Raw genomic sequence first — 18042 nt, forward strand, 5'->3', positions numbered from 1 at the left:
TGAAACTAAGAAAGGAAAATTGCTCTGTATTAGGCCTGGTTGGGAATAAGCTGGTTTTGGCTGTTTTGCCATTTGGTTATTTTTGACTGCAAGAATTTAGAACTGTAGTTCTGCAGTTTTAGGCAAAAAACTTACATGTTTTTATACCAGTCATGTTCAGAAAGGTCAAGTAAGCCCTACAGCGCAGGGCCTATTGTCCTGTCAATGGCGATAGCTCATGTTAATTGCACAGTTGCGTTTTCTTAAAAAATCATCTACTGAAGTAATTGTAATACCCTTTAACTGCCTGTGGAGCTGCTGTTGGACTACTACACGTTTCAATACCTAAAAATCACGTGAGGATAAATATTCTTCAGCAGAGCTTTAAGAACAGAGTCCTTATCCCCCAGAGCTGGGCTGAAACGCAGCACAAGATAACGCGCCGGGAGGCTGGCGAAGGGGACCCCCGGGGGGCTTCCCCTCCCTCCCCAGCTCTGCCCCGAGCAGCCCCTCTTCCAGGGCACCGCGCCCCGGTAACCCTTCCAGCGGCCTCCCCCCGGCTCCCGCACCGCCAAGGGACGGAGCCCCGCGCACCGCCGGCCCGCCCGCCTCCGCGGGGACGGCGGCGCCCCGAGCCCAGCAGAAAAGCACCGGGGCCGTCTATGGGGACCGCGACGGCGGGGCCGGAGCCCGCGGGCAGGCCGCGGCCGAGCCAGGAGTCCCTCCCCGCCGGCGCCCGCCTCCTCCGGCCGCGCCGCTCCGTCGCCACCGCGGGGGGCCGGCCGTAACGCCAGGGGCAGCCGCCTCGGGGCGCAGCCCGGCCCCCGGCGCTCCCCTCCCCGCGGCCCAGCCGCTGAGGGACCCGCGGCGTCTCCCAGCGCCGCTGCCGCCGGGCGCCCTCCCCGGGGAAGGAAATGGCGCCCGGCTGCCTCGCTCCCCCGTCGACGCACAGGCGCCTCGCTCCCCGCGGTACAAAATGGCGGCGGCGGCGGCGGCCCCGAACCCAGCCTAACCGAGACGCCATGAAGCTGCGGGGCGGGGCCCCGGGCGCCTAGCCAATGGGCACTGGCGCGGGGCCTGGAGGCGGCCAATGGCGAGCGGAGGCGGTGACGCGCGGCGCGGCGCGCCCAATGGGAGCGGCGGTAGCGGGGGGCACGAGGCCCGCCCGCGCGGCTCGGGGCGGTGCTGAGGCGGGCGGGCGCTGAGGCGGCCGTTTCCTGTCCTGGTGCATGGTGGTCGGACGGAGGAATTGTTGGAAAATTTCTCGGCGAGGTTAGTATATAAATGTGTTTTTACCCAGTGTGCCTTATTCTAACCACCGCCATCTCCGGCTGGGGCCGCCGCGCCGGGCCGCCGGGCCGGGCCTCGCCCTCCGCGCCGCGCGCAGGGAGGCGGCGAGGGGCAGCGAGCGGGGGGGCAGGCGGGCAGCGCCGGCACCGATAGACACGAAGAAAGCCGCGGCTCCGCCGCCCGCCCGCTCCGCGCGGCCCGGCCCCGGCCCCTCCCCCCCCTCCCACCGGGCCTGCTCGCGCCTGCCCGCCGGCATCCCGCACCGCGGGGCGCGCCGGGCCCGGGCCCCGGGCGGCGCCCCCCCCCCTTCCCCCCGCCGGCCGCCCCCTCGCGGGCCCGGGCGCGGGGGCGCCCGTTAGCCGCTGCGTCACGGGCGGGGGCTGCCGGCGGCGGGCGCGCTCTCCGCGCGGGCGGGGGCGGGACGGGGTGTCCTGGCGCGCTCCGTGCCCCGCTCCTGCCCCGGGGCGCCCGGCGCTCGCCGTGCGGAAGGCTGGGGTTGGACGCGGTTTTTCACGTTTTCTGGGTTTTTTCTTTTTTTTAACGTGGTGTTCCCATTGTGACGGAGGGCAGGCTTGCAGAGCGGCGTTAAAACAATTGCCTGCAGAGCGCTCTCGGCCTAGCGTGCGGCTTGATACGCGCGCGTTTGGGAAGGAGTAATTCGCTCTCCTTGCACGAAGTTGCTTATTTTTAACGTCGCTGTGGCGTAGCGCCGTGAGCGCTGCCGTTGCCGTGCTAACACGGGAGAAGGTCCTTGCACGGAGCTTGTGAAGTAATCTATTTTAGTTCATCTCTTTCAACTCGCCAAAACACCGTGCAAAATTATTTTAAGGGTTTTACAGCTCGCTCTTGTCGTTTCCTTCAGCTTTTCTTGTCTAGAACTTCTAATAGAACAGGATAACAAGAAGCTACTCCTCCAGAAAAATTACCTGCAATAACGCACAGATTTTTTTTTCAATTTTCAGATAAGGCCTTATTTGTGGTGCTTGTTAGTCAAGAAAAAATGACGTGACTTTCGTGCAAGTTAAGTTTTCTGTTAAGCCTTCGGTTGAGCAGCTCCAGTTACGTATAAAATCTCTTTAGGGTTTGTTTTGAACCATCAAAGAATTACATCTGTCATTATGTGCAGAGCGATACCAGTACTTCTAAGGAACGTTATTCCAGTGATACAGAAACTTCAACCTTATAGTCTTTCAAAGAAAACATTTTCTCTTGTTATACAGTTTTCTCAAGATTCTGCTTCAGGTGTTGTAAATGTGTTATGCCTTAGAGGACTATGTACCAGGTATTGCTGTTGCAGCTTCAAGGTGATCGTACCTGAAAAATTAAATTTGTTTGTCCTTGACTAGTAGCTTTCTAAGAGAAGTCATAGACGTGTAGTATATTTTATCTTTTTTGTGTAAGTGTGTTTGCCATACAGCTTTAGAATGGCAGGGTACAACATAACCGTGTTTTCATCGCTTGTTTCTTTGTATTTCATGCATTAAAGTCTCTAGCTTTCAAGCTGTGTGTACGTCAGAAGCAATTCATCTGAATCACTACAGAAAATGAAACTCAGGAATACATAGTCAAGTAATGCATGATTATTTTGGTAATAGATCACAGCTTAAATGAGATGTAAAAATAAACATTTTAAACAGTTTTGAGAAATTAATTTCAAATTTATTGCATAATTTACATAAGCTATTCTCATTATTGTAATGAAATAATGCTTTCTTTCTAATACCTATCTGAGGAAGAGTTATTTTGCCTTCTATTAAAGGCTCAAATACAGCAAATGCTTAAGCAAGTGTAAAAGTTTCTTTAGCTAGGAAGTCACATGGACTTCACTCTGTCTTCATGCTTGTGTAGCATTTGATACTTCTGTCATGAGCTGGCAATATCTTTTCTTGGAGGACATGGGCGCAGCAATAATAAAGCGATGAATGTTCCCTGGGAATGGGCTGTTAATTTGTTTTTGTCTCTCGAATATCTCAAATGATGTACTGCTTCAGCTCAGCAGACTGCTGCTGGGCCATGTTTTGCTGTCTTGTACTGTCCAGGAGAAGGGAGTTGGTAGGAGTTTGAGCAGTGAACAGGGTCTAAGCAGCAGGCTGGCGGGTCGAAGCAGCCGTGCCTGCTGACAGCTGTGCTTCTGGTGCACGGGCTGCCTGCCGGCGGCCTTCTCGCCTATGATTCTGTTGGATGTACAGAGGGATTAGCCTGAGGGTTCCTCAGCTTAAGTTTGGTGGTGGTAATGGTCTCTCCCTGGACACCATCTTTTCTGGGCATTCCTTAAAACATTATGTGTGTGTATTCTTGCAGACTTACGTATTGACCTTAATAAAATGTATGGGTTTTGTTTAAAGCTAAAAAGATGACAGTTTGGAACTGGATTGCTTCTTTTAGAGTAATTTGGCTTCATTTAGAGTGCGGGATGTTCATCTTTCCTTGCTGTTGCATGGAAGTCTTGGCCTTAAAAGTTTTGGGTTAAAACATGCTCAGCACAGGTGGAGTCTTTTGAGAAACACTGTTATTAAATTCTGAGGAGTCTTTAGTTGGCAGTGTGAAACTATTTGTTTTCCAAAGCGTAGGGCTCAGCTGCATTTGGATGAGTTTCCACACACAAAGTGAACAGCACTTGCCTGATAATCAGGGCAATTCTTCCAGTTTCAAGTGTCATAATGGACAGAATGCAAATACGAGGAAGATCTAACTTTTCTCAGTGCTCTTGTAGTCACATCCCTTCATTACTCTTTTCCTGTCTGCATGTTGACTTGTACCCTCTTCCTTGATCATCCCCACGATTTCTGCTTCCCATGCTATCTTTTGTACCTCCTGCTGTCTCTGACGTGTACATACGTACCATAGCATCCCAGGCCAACCCTTTGTTTGCCTTTCTTGCCACTGGCTTTTTTCCTGTATTGTCACGTCTCTCACACATTTTTAAGGCTCAACAGCATGCTTTCTGCTTGTTCTGCATTAATAGATGGTCAGTTTGTTCTTTCATCTCTTCTGTGCTGCAAGGAAATTGGTGCACCTGGTAAAGAGAGCATGAATTGGGTAGCCAATTCCTGTGCCTTGTCCCACAAAAAATCCCAAAAGATTGAAAGAAGGTTTCTGCTTAGTTTATGGATCCCTAAGATGGATCATGATCTGAACAGATGGATCCTCTTCAGGAATCTGAGAATTCAGCTCTGAAATGCAAGTCCCTATAAACGGATGTGTGCATAGGTACTGTTCTGAGGATGGAGTGAGGAATCTGAGGGAGGTGCCTGTCCATGGGCACCACATTTCTGGGGGAGGAGGGGAAGGAAGCCTTAGGACCCATCATGGCACAATGGGGTTTATGGGGTTCTGCCTGTACCTTAAGTCTGTAACTTGATCTGCTCTTAGTTGTGTTTACTTAAGGGAATATGGTTTTGGTCTGCTCACTCTCTGCAGTATGCATCAGGAATTGACCAGTTACTCAAAACCAGAATTGGACTAAATTAGCAAATGCTTCCAGTGACTTAGTCTGCTAAAACTTTCTGGGTTACACTGCTTTTTTAATTGTATAGTGGGATTGTACTTTGCTGTACCAAGATGATGCTTGTTAGATAAATGAAGTTCTCAGTCCAGTAAGTTCTGCGATACTCAAAGCTGACATCAAAGTTACACTTACAATTACTTAGTGCTTCCCTCAGTTTGTATTTTATTGTCTGCTGAATGTTTTCCTCTGTATACGCTTCTTGAGGGGGAAATTGTGTTACCTGCTTAATGCTCTTGGACTTCATTTCTGATGACAGACTTCTCTAGAATTGGAAGATGGGTCTGTAATTGCAAGTTAGCTGGTGTTGCCCATATCTTAAGTATATTCCTACTGAGCTAACATGGTATTACACAGAGTTTCTTAGAATATATTTAGATGTACTGTTTTTCAGTTTACATTTGTGATCTGTTTTTTTGCAATTCAGGGTAAAGGTTGGCAATTCAGTAGGCTGTCCGTTTAGTTCCTGAAATACAAGTATAGACTAAAACACTTCTGTTAACTGTCATGGCTAATACTGATACATCTGTAATGTAGTTATCAGATTACTAATTAACTCATAACCAGACAAAACAACCCACTCAAAATTCCCCATTTTGTTGGCAGTCTAAGCAGATTTGCAGGATTTGAAGGGGCACAGCCAGGATTAATTATTTTGGTGATGTAAATTAGACACTTTTGTGATTTCTTGACAATTAAGAGAGAAGTCTGTTTGACATGAAAGTGAAACATTGATAGAAATAGTTGGTCTCAATTTCTTTCAGTTTTTTAGCTGTTAAGTATTCACCTATTCACCTAATGTTCCTTGTTTTATTTAAAACACCAATATAAATGGTGGTGTTATGATTTAAGGATTAAGCAGCCTCCTGAAGTGCTTCAGAAGTTAACTATCTTTTTTTCTTCTTTTTAAAAACTGCAGATAGGCATTACCGCTCATTTCTAGAAGTAATTTGAATACGATCTGACATGCATCATCTGGATGCCTTTTTTATATAGCCGGTATTTTGTGTATATACACTTGATGGTAAAAAACAAAAGCCAGTAGTTTTAAAAACACATAGGTTCATTGGTTAAGTGCTTTAAGTCTGTTTCTCACTTTGTGACTTTCGGGGGGGGGGGAATCCATTTGGAATGAGATCTAGTGCTTTATCTCACTAGCATGTGTGCTGAAAAATTACTTAAAGGATTTGGGGTTTGGGTTTTTTTTCAGCTTAGTTAATCATGTTCTAAGTTTTTCAAGTATAAAACAGAAAATTAGATGACCTACCATAGCTTCAGCTTTTTTCTGAATTCAGGCCCAACATTCAGTTTCTGAGTGTGCACATTATAATTATTTATCCTTACTTTTTTTGACTATTAAAACAAAAATAATTTATTACCAGTCAGTCTGCAATAAAGAAATGGGGTGTTTTTTAGAAAACAAGGTATGCCTGAGCATTGATGATACAAGTTTGGCTGGGAGAGAAGAAATGTATCTTAACTTTGAGCAAGGAATACCATATGAGTTGAGAGAAACTTGTTGGCTTGTTTTGGTAAGTGAGTTACATTGTTCTGTTGTGGTATGCCTGCAACCCATTCCATGCACACACACACAAGTATTATGAATGATGCATAGGTGTTTTCAGTCATATTGAATTTGATGTTTTAGTACAGATTATATGGCCCTTTCTCATGCTAAACCTATATGGCAATGTACTAAGAATAACTGTCTCATTAGTGCATTGATCATTGACCAGGTGCATTAGTATACTTTTTTGTACTTTAATAAAGCGTTTGGAATCCTGATCTCTGTACCTTTGCAAACAGTGCTACATGGATCTCAGTTGCTTGTTGCCTTCCCTGCAGGATCTTTGGAATCTGATCCCTCGAAAGACTCCCAAATCTGTTTCAAATCTCTGGCTCAGGAGACCGTGCTGGTCATTGGGGTAGTTAGTTAGAAGTAGTGCTGTTGTAGTAGTGCTGCCCAAGGCAAATGTGATCATTGAACTAAGCATTTGCTGGTGAGGTGCTTGTCCCTGAGCTGCAGCATGAGTTTAATTAGCTTTCTGTCAGCACTGCTGACAGTTAATATACTGATGGAACTACTCTTGACCTCCATTGATTAACCAGTAATTTCTTCTCTAATACATTCAAGAAACATGAAGTTAGCAGTCGTATTTGGGATCAACCTGAGTCTTTTCCAAGCGTGTAGGACTTCTTGGTGGGTGGCTTTCTGATCTGTCTGCATTTTTTTAAGTGCCCTATGTTTGAAGATCACAGCATCCTTACCACTCCCACAGTGTGGAATTGCACACATATGTGTAATCTTGTAATATTAGTTAGAGTAAGGATTTGTAAACATTCTTTATTTGCACTGGTTAATCTAATTACTTTTTTTTTATATAAAATGCAAGCATTGATCTCTGACAATACTTTTAACATTCGCCATTTGTAGATGGGATTCACAGTGTAAACTGAATGTATGGTGATGACTTTGGGGGAAGAAGACTGCTGGAACAAATTAATTATGTGAGGCTAAATGTGGTTCTCACTGCTCACACTGAAGTCAGAAGAGTTGTGCTTGGTTATGGCAGTGATAAATTTGGTTTTGCATTTATATGTTCTTTTTTAAGAGATATCAAACTCTGTGGCAGTGAATTAGTCTTGAACTGCATTGTAATCAGGATGTATCTCTGGTGGAACAGAAAGGTTGAAATACTGCAAAAAGAGTAAAAAGGAGCCTTGAGTTTGACTGCAAACCTCTGCTTTGGGCAGCATGAGTCTCTGCAAGTTAGCTGTTCTGCTGCTTGGAGTGTGTACATCATGCTTATGCAGTTGACAGTGCTGTCAGTCTCGATTAGGCTCTTCTCCAGGGCCAGGGTTAGAGCCCGTGGTTCATAATTCACAACACTTTGCTATCTAGAAAATAGTTGTGTAATTTGCTATTAAATTGTGTATCTTACCTCTTTATCTGGATCCAACTATTGTTACCAGATTCTTTAGTAGAAGTTTTGTTCTGTATTTCAGCTTTGTTTCCATTTTATACCGTGGATGATTAATGTGGTGGAAATTGCTGTTTAATTATATTTTGCTTGCCTTTACAAGAGACTGGAAAAAATACAGTGAAAGAAGATTATAGGAGAAAGCATGTAGAAGTTTAGAAATGCCTAACATTAAGTAGTTTATATTTATCCACTAAAAGTCAATCTGACCAATCATAGCATGAAATCCATGTTTTGGTGCAGTGGTAAAATACTGAAAAAGCTAAGGGCTGTTAATGAAGAAAGAAATCCATGTCTCATCTATTGAAGCATTTGATCAAAGCATCCACAGGATCTAGATCTCATTTCTGAGCCTGCTGCAGATTTCTTTTGTAATACTGTAAGAGATTACCATACACGTACATACGGGAACCAAAGTAAGATTTTAGAGAGCCCTAGTTCTGCTGTGTTTTTATTTCTGAGCTTAGAGCTGCTGAATGACTTTATGTAATTAGTAAGCTATACACTTGTGTCCTCAAAAAAAACTTTGTCTGGACTAGTCAGTTTTTCAGTCTATGCCAGTCACTTTTTGCACTGAGACCCAGAAGGCTGTAATGCATATTAATTATCATTTGAAGTGTATTTACCCAGAATGTTAATTGTAGGTACTAATTTTGATTTTTCACAAATGTTTGTTAATCAGACTAGTTTGGGGAAATTACTCATAGTTGCAATCATATCAGTTGTTTAGGATCCTAATGCAGTCAGTATTTAATTCAGAAGAACCTTAATTATGTTACTGTGCTGACATACTTGAACTGGTTTTGGGATCCAGCTTTGTCAAACGTGGGAATGCAGTTTCCTAAAAATCCTCAATGAAAGTTTCAGTATTGTGGGGTTATGTGTCATTTGCCATTTTACTTTTCTGGATTGGTTTTTATTTGTTGTTTTTATAAGTTTTGTACGTTATTTAGAAGTGTGTTACAAATAAAATTGAAGTTTCTTTTCAAATGAAATAAATGGATATTATTTCAAACTTCTCAGTGCTGTCTGCACAAGGAGGGTGAACAATCACAAGGTTGCTTAATATCTGGAGTAGCTTTTTTCCTGTCTTTCTCAGATCTTTCTTCCTGCACATTCTAGATTGCATTTTATAACCATTAGTTTTCCTCCATGACTGCTATTACAATTTATTTATTCCATTTCCTGTTAATCATCCTCTAAGCGTGATCTTTTTTTTCTTTAAGGAGTTTCTGCTACTGTCACTGCAGGTTTTTTCCTTTGTCCGGCAATACAGTGGTATAACCATTCTTTAAATGGCAAATTCCTGCTATTTTCCAGGTGTTACTTGCCACATTCTCCACTATATGGGGTTTCCTCATGCTGTCCTCTCAGCTGCCAGAGTTCCCAAGTACCCCAAACCCTGCTCCATGGGAGCATGCCCTCTACTAGGTCTTGCTTTGCTTTTCAGCTGCCTAAATCCCGCCTGCTGTTTCTTAGTTGTTCGATTCCTAGTTTTCAGCAGAGACTCCTGTTTCCAGTTGCTAGATTGAGTTTATGTAAAAATTTCTCTTTTAACATTGCATCTTTTCTCCAAAACAAGTGAAAGCACCCAGAAGATTCTATTTGTTTGAGTATTAGTGGAGGGAAAAACACAGGAGGTGCTCTCTAGATAGGCAACTTGATGAAATCTTCATGAAAAATCCTTTATTTTTAACCAACCTACCCACCGCCCCTGGTTTCTGAGTGTTGAGAATTTAAAGCATGCTTGAGTTCACAGTTTTTTCTGTTCAGAGAATTTGGTGGGGGGTGGTGTTGGGGGTTTTTTAATAAAAAATTGTACCTATGTGCCCTGCTGGATGGCCTATTTTATCTGTCAGTGTTATGCTGGGGGTTTACATTGCTGGTGCAGCTTTTGTCAAAAAGCATAATAAAGTCAGCAATGCGCATCACTAACTCACGGCTTTTGCTTTGTAACTAACAGTGCAAGACTTGTTTAAGCATCACTTCTTGCAACTGGCTGTTGCTTCCTTCTATCAGATGCTGTTTTCAGTTCAGAGATTTTTTTCAGCCTAACCATATTCGTCTCAGGCTAATTTTTTTTGTGGGAAGTATTTTAACCATCTTAAAGAATGGTAAGATTTTCCCTGCATGAATACTATAGGAGTGTTTCAGTGACTCATCATTTCAGGAATGCAATATGCATTAGTGTCCTTGTGAAAGTCTTCCCAAATATCATCATTAACGTGCCTTTGAAATTGCAACTTGCGTAAGTCAAGTCTCAAGTTTTCACTTCAGTGAGTACCTCATGACTAAGCCTGTATTTGTGTCTTTTCTGTAGGACAGCTCTTGAGATTAAGCAGAACACACGTGCATCAGTCTTGTTGGGCAGCCATGCAGGCCCCACCCCAGGGTTCACATATGTTCCTAAAAATGGATGCTTTCAGCTGCTTCTTAACTAATGAGGTGCAAAATTTGAAGCAGGTAAAGGAAATCTTTCTCTCCCAGGTTCATGCTGACAAAATTCCTGGCAGACAGGAGGTTTAAAGAAAAAGCTTAGTGATGCAAATGCACAGAAATAAAAGCAATGATGTGGATTAGGGAAAGAAGCTGATGAGATTTGGATTGGAAGAAGGATGAAGACAAATTTGCTGGAAGCTGAGGAGAAAGCAGCATATAAGCCAGTTAGCAGAAAAGGGGGGGAAGACAGTTACTAAAGCTGAGGTAAGGGAAAAGACCCAAGTTGGATGAAAACAGGCTGGTTTCAAAAAAACAAGACAAATGAATAAAAATGTCATAGGAGACTAGATTTGCAGGGTGGATGATGTACAAACGGTATGGTCATGGTGTTTTAAATGTCTGCAATATCAAAATTACTAGGTATTATAGAACAGTTTAAGTTGGAAGGGACTTCCAGAGGTTATGTAGTCCAGCTCCGATCAAGGCAGGTCTGATTAGACCAGGTTGCCCAGGGCTGTGTCATGTTGAGTCTTGAATGCCTACAAGGATGGAGAGTCCATAACCTTTCTTTGCAATCTGTTCCTGTATTTGACCACTCTTACAGAGAAAAAAAAAGGTAACACTGCAGGAGCAGTATTTCTGTGATAGCCTGACCCCTTTCTCCACAACATAGGCCAACTTCATGTCATCTTTAGTTCTTTCCCCATCCTCTTCCTCAGAGCTCATAGCCCTGTCTGGTTAGCCTATCTTCTCCACACGGGAGGAAGAGGAGAGGCTGAAAGTGAGCAGCACATCTGCTTTTGGCTGAGGGTACTCCTCCCTGCACAGCAGAGTAACAGAGCAAAACTGCTGCATCACCAAAGAGTGAGTGAAAGCTGGGGTTTTGCTGTGTGGAATGGTTCCAGTGCTACAACTTCCACTAGAGGGGATGTACTTCTGAGATGGGTCTGAACATGAACTGTCTTGAGACAAAGAGGCAGGAAGGTGATAGGCAATGGTGTGATGGACACTTAGAGCAGACCAGCAGTAAGAGAAGACCTGGGGACTAGTTGCAGAAGGAGTTGGTGTAGACATGGGAGTATTTTAGATTATTTTGACAAGAAGGATGGGATTATATTAGGGAAGAGGGATGTGCTGGAAATTTGGTACCATGATAGAACTGGCTGAAGAAGGAAAGTGGTACTTCAAGGAGAAGGGATGAAGCTGAGGATAAGAAGCTAGTGGAAGGACAGAGGACTGGGGAGAGGATATATTGGAAGGGGTTCATTTTAAAGGAGTCAGAATTGGGAGAAAACAGCAACACAGTCTGTGTAAATGACAGCACATGATCGTCCAGATGATCTGGACTAGAGGGAAGTAGTGAACATTCTGCTGTGTGCAGCAGTTCACTCTTTTTTTTTTTCAGTGTGTGATAATTATTAATCAGCCACACTACAAGAACAAATACTGTAAAATAATTTAAACAAATACTTTTGTTCCTTTGGACCTTGAATTTATCTTGCATTAGATTTCTTTTTCTTCAAAAATAGCCATTGACCCTTCAAGCAATTGGTTTTGCTCTGACTCTTTCAGGACTTTGCAGTTGTCTGCATTGACTAGCTTCCTCTCTACTTCCCCAAAGTTGGGAGAAGAAGGATAAGCTCTGGAGGAAGGGCATTATTCTATTTTGAAGGCAGATAGTATATTAAAGATTATGGGGGCTTCTTAAAAGATACTTTCTCTAAGAGGGAATACTCTGAAGTAGACCTGAGCTGAAAGGCCCTTGATGTGCAGTCCCTGCTGGATTTGGAATTGTTTCAGAATGGAGTTCTAGTCAAAACCAATGGTTGTGTAGCCTTTCTTCTCCAATGTGTGAAATGGTCTAGCTGCTTTGCAGTCTACTTCCATGAGGTGTCCTGAAAACTGAGTGAATGGAAAACATAGGCAATGCAGAACACTGTTAGCAGTTAAGAAGACAGACAACCTCTGTGCACCACTAGCATCTAATACCATACTTACTTAATTTGACTTGCTACAAGCTGGCAGTACCTCCAGAGAAGCAGTCCTTGCAAACTGGTCTGGAATAAAACTTTTTTTGGTGCTAGTTTATTTTTTTAACTGCATTAGTTTTCTGATTTTATAGGGTAATAGGGAAAGAAATTACTAGTCCAGTCATTAACATGGAGATGGCAGAGGAAGGAGCTGAACTCAGGATCTCTTATGTCCTAGTACAATTCCTTGTCCCTTAGATTATAGTAGCCAATAAAACTTAGCTATTTCTTCAGAAACATCTAGTATAAATGCAATTTATTCTGGATGGCTGCTCTGCACTGGCTCTTTTTCTGTTGTATTACATGTCTTTGAGAGACCTGATTTTCTACAAAAGCTTCTTTTCTTGAAAAGGATGCTGGGAACAAGAATTTCCCATCTTCCCTTGGATGTTAAAAAATCTCTCATACCTCCTTTGAATTATATTTTGATTTCTAGCTTAACTGTATCTTCTTTTTGATGCTCAGAGTTGTTCAAGGATCAAATTCTCTATTACAAGCCTGTATTTTAATCTCCTTAATGTTCCAGATAGATATTATGTAGCATTTTAATTCTGGAAGGCATATTTCTTACTGAATTGTGAACTGATCATTAGTAGTGGTTTTTTTCTTACATGGTTTTCAACGTAGTGCATGAAAAAACTTGCTTTTTTTACAGCTTAAAACCTTCCTAAAGCTACCCCTTTCCCTTTCTTTATCAAACTGGTATCTATTCCATTAACTGGGCTCTTAACAGTTAACCAAGCTGTCAATAATATTCTCATACATGCCAAGGTGATTTAGACTCCAGGTCCAATTTCAGGGAGTAATGTGGGCACTTGGTATAACACCACATTAAAAGTTAGCGGAGCTTGGACTGTAGTGACACATTTGCTTTGTGCACAGCACTTGGGTTAAAGCACTTCAGACAGCAGAAGCAGCAGAGCTGCAGCAGCTGGGTGTGGGTCAGCTTTTTCTCTGCCGAGACTAACAAAACTGATGTAGCTGCCTGCGTCTCTAAGAAATTGAGTCTGGTTCAAAGTCGCGTGGATGTATTTGGAAAGTATTACTCGGGTATAATTTTCAACTACTGAATTAGTGTACCAAACCTTTTAAATACTGCAGGCATGCTGGAGTGCCTAAATGGTCTAATTTTGCTTTCATTATTCTTTAGTTTTGACGTAAGCACGAGTTTCACAGTGGTCTTGGAGGCCGTTGATGAGTTGCTCATTCAAGGGCGGATTTCTGCATTGTAGAGGTAAAAATAGTTATTCAGAAATGTAATCATAAGTAAATTAAAAAACCTAGATTATTCTTCGCATCCTTGAATTATGGTCATAGAACCATACTAAGATTAAAAGCTTTGATTGTTTAACTTTGATTGTAAGCTTTTTGTGAGATTGTCAAACTGCTTCTTGTTGTAAGAAAAAACTCTTGACTGTCAAGAGATTGGGGTAAGGGGAAAGTTGCTTTAATGCTGAGTAGCCTAGATTGCAATTCCATGTGATTTTTTTTTTTTTTTTATTTCTTTCATCCACGTCTAAGTGTATGTTACATTAAAGGGCTTGTAGAACTCAGTGACTCTTTTTTGGTTGTTTTTTTGTTTGGTTGGTTGGTTTGTTTTGGTTTTTTTTTTCCCTGTGGTGAAAGCCAACATCTGGGTTAGTAGAATGTAATGTTATATATTTCCTTTATAACTTCTTAATCTAGTAATACTGAAAATTAGTAAGAGCCTTTCAGATTCAGTAGACTTCTTAATCTCCCATATTGAAACATGCCTGGGTAAAAAAAATCAGTATCCAAAGGGATGGCTGTATCTGGTTCTGTGAGATACATATAGAGTTGTGACTGTCACTTACTAATCGCTACCCTATTGTCTTACTAATGCATTTTAGCATGAGATACTTTATTATTTTCAAGGAGGGTTTTTTTTTCTTTTTTTTAATTTTCTTTTTTTTAATTTTCTTTTTTTTAATTTTCTTTTTTAAACAGAAACCTTCCTGGAAAGTTTAGGGTAATAGTTGGATCATTCAGTCAGACTTACTAATGAAGTATTTCCCAGTGTGTGATAGGTTCTAAACCTCTTACTGGCACCAGAGAGATGTTTAATTTATAAAGTTAAAGCCCTGCTGTTGTCATGGGTGACCATGGGTGAATTGTCAGCTTTATTTTAATTCTGGGGACAAAAAGATATCATTACTTATACCGTCATAACCACCATTATTCTTTATACATTGGTTGAATAATTCATATTTAACTGAAATCTAAATGTGGTTGATGTACTTCAATTTAGTAACTGCTACCGGAAGTTGTTAGCAGCTTAGTTAATTGAGGTAATAATATTTACCTATTTCAAGTAACTTTTTTTCCTCTGAAGTATTTTTCAGGTAAGTCAATCATTTATTGCATCTTCTTTATGCTGAAGGTAACATAAAATATTTGTAACAGCTGTATAAAATCTAATTAAACTTGAATTGTCTTTAACTAGTTCTGGTTCTGTATTTAAATTTTCTATCTATGTTTTGTGAATGCTTTCTTTTTAGGTAGACAATGTTATTAGCTCAGATAAATCGAGACTCTCAGGGAATGACTGAATTTTCTGGAGGAGGAATGGAGGCCCAGCATGTGACTCTTTGTCTAACAGAAGCTGTAGCTGTGCAAGGTGAACCTTCAGGTTAAAATACCTCTACATTATTGTGTCTTTTCTGTTTGAAATTCAGTTACAATGCTAAAACTTATGTAGTGTGTTCTAAATGACAAATCTAACAGAACTTATTCTTAGTTAACTGAGATTAAGTTCACTAATTTAATTCTGAAAGGAAATGATCTCTTAATTAAGATAATAGGAGTCTAAATGTGCCAAAATAGGAAATACAAAATCGGACTTTATTCTCACTATAGTTTTGCTGTTTTATACTTTGTAACTTCAGTTTATATCTAAGTATGTGTTAAACAAGTTGAGTTTTAGAATAGATTGGTGATCTAGGATTGGTTTAAACTGATCTTTTCTGACAGCTTCATTATAATTTTATGTGATTAAAAACTTTTTTCCTAAATCTGTGGTTTACTCTAAATAGATTTGTGTATATTAATAACAGGTAGTAGTGTACAAAACAAAATTATCAATACAAGTATATGTATCGTTATTTCACTGTTGACACTCATAAGCTAATTAATATTTCTCCTAAAACCTCAGCTTTGTAGTTATTTATTCAGTGACATTGGAACTTTTTTAGTTAAGGAAAATAACATTCTAGCTGTCATGTTTACAGACCAAAATGTTGAACATATGACCCTAGTATGTGTTCAAGGTTCAAAAACCAAAAAGCAAGTAAGACTGTTTCCTATTATTATTTCTGAAATCATTATGCTTTAAGGGGTTGCAATCATTTATGGAGGTGGTTAAGTTGTGATTTTTAGGGTTTGATGCTGGTAATAGTGAATATGAACTTTTTTCCTTGCTAGATGGTGACAACTTAGAAAACATGGAAGGTGTAAGTTTGCAAGCAGTTACCCTTGCTGATGGCTCCACTGCTTACATACAGCACAATTCTAAAGGTAAGTAAATGACTAGAAGTTAACTGGTATTGAACTCGTATTCCCCTTTTTAACCCTGTCTTTGGATTCTAAACCCTTTTGGATTGTAAAGTCAGGCAAAATCTGTACGATGTTTATGAAGTTCCAATTCCAGCTGGGAATTACAGGTATTACAGTAACACTATAAAATAAATATTTATTTCTGCTGTTAATAAGATGCCAGTATCAAATGGAGAACATAAGTCAATCAAAAGTGAGATGATCTTTACACTTCAAACCCAAATATCAACATCATGACTACTGGATAGGACATCAGGCCTTTTCTGTTTTTTTTAATCCCAGAATTTTAAAACCTCTGTATAGTTATACTGTGCTTACTCTTTACCAAACATTATTTCTCAGTGATATTTTGTTGACATTTTCATCCAGAAAGTATCAACTGTGTGTTTAAACTGTGATGTGTTATACAGGTATACAGAATGTTTTTTAAGAATTCTAATTGTGTGTTTCAGATGGTAAATTAATGGATGGCCAAGTGATTCAATTAGAAGATGGTTCTGCTGCTTATGTTCAACATGTACCCATGCCTAAAAGCAGTAAGTGTAATAATACAAGAAATGTATTCTATAATAATGTATTACTGATAAATATTGATACTAAGTAATTAACGGTCATTATAATAGCTTGATTTCTTATTTTAATGGAAGTAGTCTTGAAGAGATCCTAGGTATTTTGTAATCCTAGGTATTTAGTGTTTAATCTTTCCAGTTAATGGATTTTTCAAACTATTGTTGAAGCATTGTAATTCTTTCTTCCAAACAGGGGACAGCTTGCGTCTGGAAGATGGACAAGCAGTTCAGCTGGAAGATGGAACTACAGCATTTATTCATCACACCTCGAAAGGTAATTTTTTTTTTTTTAAGTGTGATTTATTATATTAGAGTTCAACAGAACTTCAGCAGTATAGAATATGGTACTCTTTTTAGACTATGACGTCATTTAGTGTGATTCCCAATGTAGATTACTTGTTGCTTTTACTTTGTGACATCTGGAAATTGTCGAAATGAGACTGGTTCAGTTCCTTATTTGGGCCTCATACAACAGTTATAAACAGAATCAAAACCAGCATATTTCACTTTTTTTTAGCCCAGGATCACATTAAAGTAAGTATATGTCATGTTAATAGAGAATGGAAGCCCTTATACAGATTTCAGCAACAATTGCATGTGAAAATGAGAAAGCAGGTAAGAATCAATCAATCCCTCTTGAGCTAAAGAATGTAGTGATTGACTTAAATTTTAAAGATCATGCTATTGATGATTTTGCCATTAGGTGGTAGGGCAGAAAACGTGACAGCTGACAGTCAAGAATGCAGACGTAAAGAATGCAGAAGTATTTATTTTAAATGCTAACTTAGATTTCTGAGGAAGATGATTACACTAGTGTTGGAAATAGTACTACTTCTCTACAAAAAGTTAAGTAGATATTTTAAGTCTGTTTAAACTAGAGTGACAAGAATTACATTCTGTAAGCAGCAATACTGAGAGAATATAATAAAGAATTTCTTTCTTAAAAGTCACCCTATAAGTTATGTGTTTCTTTTGCATATTTGTGTGATTCTGTTCTTAAAATGATCAGATTTATGAATTCTAAAATCTGAAGTATTGACATCAGTACATGTGTTAATTATTTTCATGTTATTATGAGTGAATATGAACTGGAAAGCATATTTGTGTTCCTGGTTTCCTTTGTAAATAAAGCTAGACCAATATAGAATTGGTTTTGCACTTTTGTAAGTGTGCAGAAATAAAGTTATGGGAGGTGTTGTCTTGGAAAAAAAATTCATCAGTGCTATTCATAGTAATATTTCAAGTGTTTATGTTTCTCATATATTTCATACATATATGTGACTTCAGGAGACATTTCCTGAACTGCAATAGTTTCTCATGTGACTTGCAGACATTGCTATTCCTTTTCTTTAATAACACTTTGTAATATTATTTCTCAGACAGTTACGACCAGAGTGCATTACAAGCAGTCCAGCTGGAGGATGGAACTACTGCCTACATTCACCACACAGTGCAAATGCCACAGTCAGATACCATTTTAGCTATTCAAGCTGATGGCACAGTAGCAGGTCTTCATACAGGAGATGCTGCCATTGACCCAGATACCATCAGTGCTTTGGAGCAGTATGCAGCCAAGGTATACTGAAAGACATTTTCTCTATCCATAATGTTTTAATGTAGCATCACAAGATACTTGGCAGCAAAAGCCAATTGTGATCCAAGAATTAAAATGATAA

At 40.6% G+C, this 18042-nt stretch overlaps 1 protein-coding gene across 5 annotated transcripts in view; it reads left to right on the forward strand.

Annotated features, from left to right (window-relative positions):
- Window positions 1-778: 778 nt before the first annotated feature.
- Window positions 779-18042, forward strand: part of ZNF143 (zinc finger protein 143) — a 43280-nt gene continuing 26016 nt past the window's right edge. The window contains exons 1-7 of one of the 5 annotated variants that reach the window (XM_069803821.1): window positions 1649-2038; window positions 10076-10218; window positions 14744-14874; window positions 15666-15758; window positions 16250-16333; window positions 16560-16640; window positions 17746-17942. In XM_069803821.1, coding sequence (XP_069659922.1) covers window positions 14751-14874; window positions 15666-15758; window positions 16250-16333; window positions 16560-16640; window positions 17746-17942 — 579 coding nt within the window. In that variant the 5' untranslated portion in view covers window positions 1649-2038; window positions 10076-10218; window positions 14744-14750. Of the gene's footprint in view, window positions 1252-1648; window positions 2039-10075; window positions 10219-10252; window positions 11059-14743; window positions 14875-15665; window positions 15759-16249; window positions 16334-16559; window positions 16641-17745; window positions 17943-18042 lie in introns of those variants that run through there. The other 4 variants (XM_069803824.1, XM_069803820.1, XM_069803823.1 and 1 more) reach the window with 4 other exon arrangements.

The sequence above is a fragment of the Haliaeetus albicilla genome, chromosome 16 (assembly GCF_947461875.1).
Source record: "Haliaeetus albicilla chromosome 16, bHalAlb1.1, whole genome shotgun sequence".
Lineage (NCBI taxonomy): Eukaryota > Metazoa > Chordata > Aves > Accipitriformes > Accipitridae > Haliaeetus > Haliaeetus albicilla.